Source organism: Cyprinodon tularosa, unplaced genomic scaffold (genome assembly GCF_016077235.1).
Source record: "Cyprinodon tularosa strain WSP-4 unplaced genomic scaffold, ASM1607723v1 ctg401, whole genome shotgun sequence".
Classification (NCBI taxonomy): Eukaryota; Metazoa; Chordata; class Actinopteri; order Cyprinodontiformes; family Cyprinodontidae; genus Cyprinodon; species Cyprinodon tularosa.
Window position 1 is genome coordinate 119,758 of NW_024039121.1, and position 12,107 is coordinate 131,864.

General features: G+C 41.6%; 1 protein-coding gene across 3 annotated transcripts in view; it reads right to left on the reverse strand.

Moving 5' to 3' along the window:
• Positions 1–12,107, reverse strand: part of sorl1 (sortilin-related receptor, L(DLR class) A repeats containing) — a 168,941-nt gene that overhangs the window by 25,076 nt on the left and 131,758 nt on the right. For all 3 annotated transcript variants that reach the window (XM_038298187.1, XM_038298186.1, XM_038298188.1), the window contains exons 33-36: positions 7,449–7,577; positions 4,499–4,625; positions 4,246–4,415; positions 3,911–4,023 (exon numbers count right to left, since the gene is read on the reverse strand). In XM_038298187.1, the coding sequence (XP_038154115.1) occupies positions 3,911–4,023; positions 4,246–4,415; positions 4,499–4,625; positions 7,449–7,577 (539 nt within the window). The remainder of the gene's footprint in view (positions 1–3,910; positions 4,024–4,245; positions 4,416–4,498; positions 4,626–7,448; positions 7,578–12,107) is intronic.

A 12,107-nucleotide genomic window follows, 5' to 3' on the forward strand; every position in this document is an offset into this window, starting at 1 on the left:
TTCCTATCTCAGCTGCCTGGGTTACAACTTCAGCTAGTTGGGCATCCACCACCTGGGCTGCAGCTAACCAGGCCTCCATCTCCTGGGCTACGGCTAACCGGGCCTCCACCACCTGGGCTACGGCTAACCGGGCTTCCACCACCTGGGCTACAGTTAACCAGGCTTCCACCACCTGGACTACAGCTAGCCGGGCCTCCACCACCTGGGCTACAGCTAACTGGGCCTCCACCACCTTGGATACAGCTAACCGGGCCTCTACCACCTGGGCTACAGCTAACCGGACCTCTACCACCTGGACTACAGCTAGCCGGGCCTCCACCACCTGGGCTACAGCTAACCGGGCCTCTACCACCTGGGCTACAGTTAACTGGGCCTCCACCACCTGGGCCACAGCAAACAGGGCCTCCACCACCTGGGCCACAGCTAACCGGGCCTCCACCACCTGGGCCACGGCTAACCGGGCCTCCACCACCTGGGCTACGGCTAACCGGGACTCCACCACCTGGACCACAGCTAGCCGGGCCTCCACCACCTGGGCAACAGCTAGCTGGGCCTCCACCACCTGGGCAACAGCTAGCCGGGCCTCCACCACCTGGGCCACAGCTAGCCGGGCCTCCACCACCTGGGCCACAGCTAGCCGGGCCTCCACCACCTGGGCCACAGCTAGCCGGGCCTCCACCACCTGGGCCACAGCTAGCCGGGCCTCCACCACCTGGGCCACAGCTAGCCGGGCCTCCACTACAAAAGAAGGAGAGAAATCTTGTTTTCAAAAAACATCGGACATCTAAGATTTTCCATACGCTTAACCAGGCAAAAACAATCTGGGATCCGCAGGCCAAACCAAAAGGCTTGTTAGGCGGACACTTGAATATACGGAGTATGGCATCTAAAAATGAAGAGCTTCAACATCTACTCTGCAACTCTAACATCGACTTTCTGGGGCTCTCTGAAACCTGGTTATCAGACAACTCTCCAGATTCAGTGGTAACTATGCCAGAGTATAATGTTTATAGGAATGACAGGGCACATGGGAGGGGTGGAGGTGTTCTTCTCTATGTTAAAAGCGCTTTAAAATGTAGACGGATATACTGGCCAGAAGAAATCCAGCTCGAGTATGTTGGTGTAGAAATTTCACTCTCACCTGAAATGTCTTTTATTGTAATTTGCTTGTATCCTAAACCATCTGCTAGATTGGATTTTTATGACAACTTAAAACTTCTTCTTAATCATTGTGATTTAAATAAAGAAATTATAATTATTGGAGATTTTAATGTAAACTGGAATGATAAGAAAGCTAGAAAGAACCTGAAACAAGTCACTGAACATTTTAATTTTAAACAGTTAATAGAACAACCTACTCGAATAACTTCACACTCCAAAACTTTGATAGACTTGCTTCTTGTAAATAAACCTGGAAGAATTATCAAAACCTTTAATTATGTAACTGGGTTGTCTGACCATAATGCCATCTTCTTCTCAAGAAAACTTACAAAAAAACGTTTTAATGATTCATATAGGCCAAGTGCAAAAGTCTCACCCAAAACAATCATTCCCAAAAAATTACTACCAAATCTAGTGGAAGCTCTGCAAAGCTGTGATTGGAACGAAATCACTCAAAGTAAAGATGTTGAAAATAGCAGCTGTCTATTTCACAAGAAAATTAAGGAAGTAATGTTAAACTTTACCAAAAGGGGAAGCCACAACAAAAGAAAGAGAAATCTATTACCATGGATGAATGAAGAATGTAAGAAATGGATGAGAGACAGAGATGAGCAACTAAAAAAATATATGAAATCCCATCTCATCACAGACAGGCATAAATTTACCTCACTAAGAAATAAGGTTACTCAAATTATGCGAAAGGCTAAAGCAACATTTTTCATGAACATAATTTCTGAAGCAAATGGAAATTCCAAAAAGATCTGGCAAAGTTTAAATAAATTAATAGGGAAGGATAAAAAAGCAAAACAAGAAATTGAGTTGAAAATTAACAATATTGCTGTGACTGATCCAGATCTATTGACAAATGAATTGAATAATTATTTTATAAATTCTGTGAGAGAAATAAGCAAATTATTTCCATCTCCTGATCTTAAACCAAGGTCCATTGATCTCACACAGCCTGTTTTTAATTTACGCGAAATAACAGGGCCGGAAGTCTCCAAAATTATTAGTTCACTAAAAAATTCGAAAGCTAAAGACATTCATGGACTAGACACTCATCTCCTAAAATTATGCAAAGAGTCCCTTATTGCTCCAATAACTCACATGGTTAATTTATCACTTAAACAGAGAATTGTCCCATCATCCTGGAAACTGGCCACAGTCACCCCAATCTTTAAATCTGGTGACAGTTCAAATGTATCCAATTATCGACCAATCTGTATACTTCCAGTTGTTTCCAAGGTTGTTGAGAGATGGGTAGCAAATATTATAAATGAACATTTAAATAATAGTCCCTTTAAACTACATGCAATGCAATTTGGCTTCAGAGCAAACCACTCCACTGAATCAGCAAACAGCTTTTTTATAGAAAAGGTGAAAAGTCAATTGGATATATACCCCTGTGTTGGTGCAGTGTTCCTTGACCTTAAAAAGGCTTTCGACACTGTCAACCATGAACTTCTTCTAACAAAATTGTCAGACTTCAATTTCTCACCAGAGGCAATTCAGTGGCTTAAATCATACCTATCCTCAAGAAAACAATGTGTAAAAATTGACAGTATAAAATCATCGGTCTTGGATGTCTCTGTCGGTGTGCCGCAAGGATCAATACTAGGTCCCCTGTTATTCTCCCTGTACATAAATGATCTTCCCAAAACATGTAATAGTGTGAATTTTCAAATGTATGCAGATGACGCTGTAATTTATACTCATGCAAGAAGTGTTAAAGAGGCAGCTTCTATTCTGACCTCAGCCATGGTGCAAGTAAATGACTGGTTTTTTAAATCATGTTTGCTTCTCAATAAAAAAAAAACGGTCTGTTTGATGTTCTCAAAGCAATCAAAGGAAATAAAAAGCTCCGGAGTATTCTTGAGAGGAGAAGAATTACAACTTGTCACAGAATTCAAGTACCTTGGTGTGATGCTTGATTCCACTTTGTCCTTTAAAAATCATATCAAAAAACTTGCCAATACTGTCAAATTTAACCTTAAAAATTTTAAGCAAATCAGGTCTTTTTTAACACTTGGTGCTGCTAGAATTGTTCTCCACTCAATGATTTTATCTCACATTGAATACTGCATCACAAGTTGGTCTCTCACCACAGTTACCAATTTAAAATTAATTGAATCACTGTACAAAAAATCTCTAAAAGTGTTTGACCAAAAACCTAATTCTTTCCATGTATGTAATATTTTAAACAAGTACAATCTTTTAAATTTTGAAAATTTTATAAATTTTAAGTATGTATGCTTCATTTATAAAGCTCTACATGGACTAGCCCCACCTCCTATGTCTACTCTGTTCAAACACAAGACTTCAAGTGGCCTGAGAACCAGGGCCTTCTCCAGAGGAGACTGTGAGGTCCCTCACAGAAGAACAACTTTTGGTCAGAACACTCTCTCTGTGAGAGCCACTAATATCTGGAACAGTCTTCCTCTACACATACGGGAGAGCCCTACACTGATCAGCTTCAAAGCCCAACTCAAACTACAGATGAAAACAAACCAGTCATGTAATCACTAAACTCTTAACATTTCCTTGTGATGCTTGTATTGTATGTTATGTTCTTTCTTATGTATTTGCCTGCCTAGGGACTACGGATGGAAACTAGCTTTGTAGCTATAATCCGGCATATTTACATTTGTTTTTATACTGATGTTCATTAATGTGCATTGTCCCTATTCAAATAAAAAAATAAAAAAATAAATAAATAAAATAAATCTATGGGGACCATGGGATCACTTACGATGTACTCTCTGATCAGACCGCGTCCGCTGTCAGGTGGGCTCCAGCTGACCTTCACCGTCCCGTCCTCGCCTCGGTCGCACGTCAGCTGCAGGTGTCTGGGAGGGTTGGGCACTGCTCCAGGTCGCCGGGAAGAGACAGAAAACGCTGCGTGAAACATGGCTACATGGAGAAACGAGCCGCTGACCAGAATCAGGTGATCCCAGCTGGTCAGAACGGGTTTCTAATGTTCTCATCGGCGAATCCTCAGATCCATGAGGGAATAAATAAAAAAAAAACAAATTTTTCTAGGTTCCAACCTCTGTTGTCACAGAACAGAACACCTGCAGCACTCACATCCCTCCGGCGTCCTGATGGTGATCATCTCGTTGGTCTTGTGCAGCTTGTTGAGGCACTGAGTGAGCACCTTCACCTGGTAGGTGGTGTCTGGCTTCAGCACGGTCAGCCTGTAGCTGGTTTTGTTGCTGTGGGTGTCCATGCTGGTCCACTGCTGTGTCCCCACCAGCCTGGACACAGAAACCATGGATGAGCCACGTGGGGGCGGAGCGTAAAGCTCAGATTTCCCCACCTTCCTGGTGACAGAGCTCACCTGTAGTAGACCAGGAAGTAGCAGGAGTTCAGGGGCAGGTTTTTGGGGCGTGACCAGGTCACAGTAACGGCTCCGGAGAAGTCCGGGGTCCACTGGAGGTTCTGGACTTTGTAGGCACGCGTGTCCACTGGGAGATTAAAGGGACAGCTGGTTATTTATTTAACACCACCAGCAGGTGGCAGCACTACACCACTTTAGACACAATCAACCATGACGATCTGCGGTATTACTGTCAGTATTGAAGGAGGAAATCAAGCCGTTGGTGGCGGTAATGCACCAAAAGTTGTTTGCCAACCGCCATAAAACACAAGAAGAAGAAGACGAAGAAAGAGGGAATCAAGCAAATCAAAAGATTTCGGTTGTTGTTTATAGTTTTTCTTCTTCTCCTGTTTTGTGTTGGTTGGCAAGCAACTTCCGGAGGCGCATTACCGCCAACTACTGGAATGGAGTGTGAATCGGGATGTGCAGCCAGACGGAGATGGCGCGTTCTGCTCATACGCTCTTGTTATCAGAGAACCGAGCCAGGGAAAAACCGAGCCGAGCCCACCTCTGGAACTGGTCTGCAGTTAGCTCGGTTCGGTTCAGTTCAGTTTGCTTTCCATTTACACACCATAAGTTATCTCAGTTACTGAGCTCGGACAGGTCTCGGCACGGTTTTTCAAGGGTAGTGTAATGGGGTATGTGTCTCTGAGCTGGCCCGGTTTCTCTTCGGGGTCCCCCAGAGCAGCTGGAGGAGGTGAGTGTGGATCAGGAAGTCTGAGCATCTCTGCCTAGACTGCTGCCTCTAAGACCCGGCCCCGGATAAAGAGGAAGAAAATGGATGGATGACGAGTAAAGCCGTTTCCTTCGTCGTTGGATCGTTGACATATTTCCATAAATCTTCCTCCATCTGGTTAAAGTCGTCCAGCTCAGCAGCTCCTCTTCAATGCAAAGATAGGAGCATCCTGGGGAGCAGCTCTGCTGCACCCAGAGCTGAAAGCAGCTTTATTTATTCACCACCTCCCTCCACAGCGCTGATGTCACAGTCGTCTGTTAGAAAGTGCAGCTGATTGACAGGTTTATAGGATTATTTAGCTCCAAGGCTAGGCTAACTGCATGCAGCGAGGCCAACTGCACGCAGCGAGGCTAACTGCATGCAGCGAGGCTAAGGCTTTATCCTGCTTTCCCTGCCTCCTTTTTCAAACCAGGATCCGACCCAGCATGGATTCAGACAGGTCGGAATCCATGCTGGGTCGGATCCAAACTGGTTTGATGACTTAGTATACAGGTGCTGGTCATAAAATTAGAATATCATGAAAAAGTAGATTGATTTCAGTAATTCCATTTAAAAAGTGAAACTTGTATATTATATTCATACATTACATACAAACTCATATATTTCAGATGTTTATTTTGTTTAATTTTGATGATTACAAATGACAACAAATGAAAATCTCAAATTCATCATATCAGAAAATTAGAATATTACTGAAGACCAATAAAAACAAAGGATTTATAGAAATGTTGGCCAACTGAAAAGTATGAACATGAAAAGTATGAGCATGTACAGCACTCAGTATTTAGTTGGGCCTCCTTTGGCCTGTATTACTGCAGCAATGCGGCGTGGCATGGAGTCGATCAGTCTGTGGCACTGCTCAGGTGTTATGATAGCCCAGGTTGCTCTAATAGTGGCTTTTAGCTCTTCTGAATTGTTGGGTCTGGTGTATTGCATCTTCTTCTTCACAATACCCCATAGATTTTCTATGGGGTTAAGGTCAGGAGAGTTTGCTGGCCAATTAAGAACAGGGATACCATGGTCCTTCAACCAGGTACTGGTAGCTTTGGCACTGTGTGCAGGTGCCAAGTCCTGTTGGAAAATGAAATCTGCATCTCCAAAAAGTTGGTCAGCTGCAGGAAGCATGAAGTGCTCTAAAACTTCCTGGTATGTGGCTGCGTTGACCCTGGACCTCAGAAAACACAATGGACCAACACCAGCAGATGACATGGCACCCCAAACCATCACTGACTGTGGAAACTTTACACTGGACTTCAAGCAACGTGGATGAAGTGCCTCTCTTCTTTTCCTCCAGACTCTGGGACCTTGATTTCCAAAGGAAATGCAAAATTTACTTTCATCAGAGAACATGACTTTGGACCACTCACCAGCAGTCCAGTCCTGTTTCTCTTTAGCCCAGGCAAGACGCTTCTGACGCTGTCTGTGGTTCAAGAGTGGCTTGACACAAGGAATGCGACAGCAGAAACCCATGTCTTTCATACGTCTGTGTGTGGTGGTTCTTGAAGCACTCACTCCAGCTGCAGTCCACTCTTTGTGAATCTCCCCCACATTTTTGAAGGGGTTTTGTTTCACAATCCTCTCCAGGGTGCGGTTATCTCTCTTGCTTGTACACTTTTTTCGACCACATCTTTTCCTTCCCTTCGCCTCTCTATTAATGTGCTTGGACACTGAGCTCTGTGAACAGCCAGCCTCTTTAGCGATGACCTTTTGTGTCTTGCCCTCCTTGTGCAAGGTGTCGATGGTCGTCTTTTGGACAACTGTCAAGTCAGCAGTCTTCCCCATGATTGTGTAGCCTATAGAACTAGACTGAAAGACCATTTAAAGGCTTTTGCAGGTGGTTTGAGTTAATTAGCTGATTAGAGTGTGGCACCAGGGGCCATCAATTTTGAACCTTTTCACAATATTCTAATTTTCTGATATGATGAATTTGAGATTTTCATTTGTTGTCATTTGTAATCATCAAAATTAAACAAAATAAACATCTGAAATATATGAGTTTGTATGTAATGTATGAATATAATATACAAGTTTCACTTTTTAAATGGAATTACTGAAATCAATCTACTTTTTCATGATATTCTAATTTTATGACCAGCACCTGTAGATTTGATTGTTTTTTGGGTCAATATTTCTAACCCACTGGTACCAAATCCTCCAGGATGGTTTTAAACCTACCGGTGCAGTTCTCTTCATCGCTGTGATCCGAACAGTCCAGGTAGCCGTCGCACCGCTCGCTGTCCAGAACGCAGGCTTCGCCGTCGGAACAGCGAGTCCCGTTGATGCAGAACAGAGACTGCTGGGTGGCTGGACACAGACAGAACCGTTACGTTACTTCTAGGAAATGGACTTCATGAGAAGAAACATGTCGGATCTTCAATAAACAACCAGCTGTCATGAATCGGTAAAGATGAGAGAGAGAGCTGAGGAGGCGGTTAGGGAACCGATGGAGAACAAGGAACCTGCTTCCAGACGCTCCTCAGAACAATCTGAGGAACACGTTCTCATCCGTCATGAACAGGTGGAAGAGGTTTTCTGATTAAGCAAAATGTTTCTAAATCTGTAAACTTTAGATCTGCTTTGGGATCAACTTCAGCTCTTCGCTTTTATTGGTTCAATCAAAGAACACAAAATGCACAAAATAATATTAAGACCAATTTAAAGAACAACAGAGTTCATGTCATCATCTGTTTTCTTTTTAAATGGAAACAGACAACAAAAAAATAAAGATAAGAAAAAGGAGGGAGTGTTTAGATCAGAGGGAACCAGGATGTAGATTTATGAGGTCAATGAGTTCAGAGTGAAGCGCCAGCATGGAGAACGCTCCACCTGAGGCTGCCGTCCCTTTAAGAAAAGGTTATCAATGGAGATATGACTTTGCGTATTTAGTGGTGAGTTATTAAAGGTTATATATTCAACTGATCTGCAGCAGTCTGAGGGTGAGCGGCGGGGTCACAGGGGAACACAGAGACACACTATCCGTCGTGTTTTTGGACTGTAGGAAGAAGCCAGAGTACCCAGAGAGAACCCACACATCCACAGGGAGAACAAGCAAACAAATATCCACAGCCAAAAACGTCTAGAAACAAAAATCTGTGGTAATCAGGGCTGAAATCAATTAATCAGATTAATTGAGTATTTAAATAATCTGCAGCTAATTTAGTAATCGATTAATCGTTAACTGGAGCATAGAGACTATAAACCAGTGGTAACCAATTAAAGATCAGTGGGTTCCAAATAAAGAAATGTAACAACCAGTAAAGATACGGAGACATTTTTAACTATAATCTGTTACTTGAAAAGAATTTAACACTGAAATAAAATTAGGTTATTATGCATCCATGTTATGCATTGAATTTTTAAATAAAGATATTAAAAGTTTTTAAATTTTTCCATTTTAAAATCTAAAGTGTTTTTTTAAGTAGAGAACAACAATCGTTCAGTTTGGTTTATAGATAATTTCCTGATTCCCATATTTTCTCAAACCCCTGAACTGATGGTTTGTTATTTTCTTTCTTTTTTCTGTCTTAATGTTGGCAGTGGGCTTTAGGCTGCCCTGCAAGGCTTTAAACCTGGGTTTAACCGGAGACTAAGCCATTCTCAAGCACATATCAAGGAGCTCATTTTGAGCCTGGATCCAGATTTATTGTTGATTCTGTTCATGGTGGAGAATCCTGCTTCACAGCAGCAGGTTGAGCCAAACATCCTCTAAATGTGCAGGGTCATCTTTGAGCACGCCATTTCACTTTTCTTTCACCAGTTCACCGCAGTTCTTCCAGCAGTCCACACTTTCTCTGCTCTCTTTTTCTCATGGTCTTCTCCTTCTTTCCCATCGCCCGGCTTGCCACAGGTTTGCCTGCTGTGTCTAAAAGTAGCAGCAGCAGCAACCCAGACTGACAGCTCATTGGCTCATTTGGATCACGTGCAGCCTGGAGCCGGACGCTCCCCAGGGCTTTACCGTATTAACAGGAGAAGCAGAGAAAGTGAAGGTAGACACTGTCATCAGACAACATGCAGTAATTTATAAATGTTTTAAATCAGGTTGGGTCCAGCAGGTTAATCATAAAATATGCCTTTAGCAGAAACTCACTTAGAGCAGGAATCATACCAAATATTATAAATAATATATATACATTTTTTGCATTTAAGTGAACAAATCTTTTTCTTCTGCCAATCTGCTCTATCAAGAAATCCTCAAGTGGAAAAGTTTTAGTTTAAACTGGGTTAAATCCATAAAAACTATTCTTTGGCTATTTGATGATTAATCGGAAAATAATCGAAATATGAATCAATTTGCAAAATAATCGATAGTTGTGGCCCTCGTCATGGAATAGATACCAAAAGCAAATGTTTTTGCATATTTTGCTGATTTTAGATTTATTTCAAACAGTAATACCAAGTATTATTTTCTACAGACCAATTATCTTATAATTCTTCACATTTCTTTTTTTACTCATTTCAGTAACTTCTGTCGTTCCGATCAGAGAGCATGTTCCACTTTGAGACTAAACATCATGTTAACAAAAATAGTTTTATGCCGTGAACCATTTTAATGATTCATTTGGTATTGGAAAAGTTATAGAGCATCAAATATCCTCCTGGGTTTAAAACTTTTAGTATGATACCAACTGTAAAGAGAAAGTAGTGAGCAGAAAAAAAGGCTACATGAAAAGTTTTTCTGAAATGATGCTTCCTATCTTTAGCAACATTGAGAACAATTCCTGACTGATCAGGTCTTTGCAGCCTTTGACCAGTAGAGGGCACTCTAGTAGAGGATGTCAGTGTTCTGGCTCCACATGGCTCCTCAGCCTGGGTGCTGCTGGGTGCTAGTTGCCCCCCAGAGACTCCATGGAGACAGATGCTGAGCTGGGATTCAAACCCTAAACCTTCCTGGAGAAGAGGAAGCAGTAATATTGCTGCAACCTGCAGCAGCATGAGGATAAACTACAACCTAGTCGCCTCAGATAAAAGGAGAGAAAATCTATTCATGATAAATATCTGGATGGGAAGAAAAGAAAAGCTCAGACTTCAACCATTGAAATGTCACGGGAAAGACGGATTAGAAAAGAATAAAAATAAATGAAAAATGTTTGGAAGATCAAGCAGCAGGAAGGATATTAGAAATGAAATATACTTAGTCAGATTCTCAACACTTTTGGAGGCTTTTTTATCTTTATAAGAAGGTTAAAAACTACATAAAAACCTTAATTTAAAAAAAAAGGAAATAAGAATGCTTTCTTTACATTACGTCGATCAAATTTAGGAAACAAGATGTTTTATTTTGTTTTTTTCATTAGTGATTTCAACTAAAAACGGAGAGATGGAGCCTTCAGGTCCCTTCAGGTCAGTTGGGTTGGTAAAATAACAGCTTCTTTTATTTTGAAAGATGGTAAAATTATTAAATCAAAGATTCAATGCATCTTTCTCTCTCAAAGGGATTTTAGTTGATTTTGTGGGGTTTTTTTGTTTTTTTTTTGGTAGTGATGTTTCTCAGTCATTCCAAAAAAAAAATTTAAAAATCAATCCACTGGACTTGGTTTCCAAGTTTGAAGACATTTCGCTTCCCATCCAGGAAGATTTCTCAATTCCAAAACCCAAACTGGGTGTTTGTCAAATCAGCAAAGGAAATGCAAAAGACAAGCAGCAGAACATAACGATGAGAAGATTAAATGCAAAACATCTCCATCCATTATGTTGTTGGAGGCTCTGAAAAACTCAAGAGGATTTTCTCCAAACACTAAATCCCAGAATATTTCAAACCAAACAGACCCTGAAACAGAGACTAGTTCATCCTAAAGACCAAACCCCCAGACCTAATCTGAGCAGAGTGGTGTCTGCAGTACACCTACACCTGATGGACAGAGGACATTCCTTGGAGGACCAGAATGTTCACATTTTGGACAAAGAAGACAGGTGGTTTGAGAGGGGTGTGAAGGAAGCCATCTATGTTAAGAAAGAAAAACCAACCTTAGACAGAGGGGGGGGACTCAGATTTCAGCTTTCAAAAACCTACAATGCAGCGATAGAGTTGATTCTTTCCTGCTAATGATGGGTCCAGCAACACTGATGCAGTGCATGCATCGAGCTGCCAGAACAAACCACCATCGATGCACGTTTCGTTTCCAGAAAGTCATGTGACCGATACAGGAGGTGTTTCTAACCGATTCACTAAACTGTTTAAAAATGTTTCCATTAACATGATGCTTCTACTAAAAATCTTTAGTGGTTTGTCATTAAAATGATCAATAATTTTGTAGCAGCCTTAATGGAATAGGAACATTTCAGCCATTGTGGGTTTTGTTTAATTATTTTCTTGTTGTATCATACTTTTCCTCATCACTCAACTTATCCGAATAAAAGTTAATTTCAAATTGCCGTTTTTTTCTGTATCCTAATCCAAAAGCATCCTCATTCACATTTTCCCCTCAATTCTCACATTATGTTTACATTTATTGGCTGTATCAGAAAATATCAGATATTTTCAATTCAAACAGATATGAAATACAGTATAACCTCCAATAACATTATACTAGGTCATCCAATGAATTCAGTTTATTCTGTCCAATCAGCTGCCTGTAGTGTCTTTAAATGTCCAGCAGGTGTCAGTATTCTGGGAGACAGCATCAATGCAGTTTGGCAGTGTGTCAAAATTCCTCATTAACCAATCACTATTTCCACCATCATCACAACCCCAAATCCCATAACGGGCTACAGAACACCTCGCCTATTCAGCCAGGCCAACAATTCCCTCTAACGACCCCCCTTTCAGAAACATAGACAGGTATGGGGCATTGCAGGCTAACAAAGAAGCCAAACGACCCCCATTCCAAAGGGGGG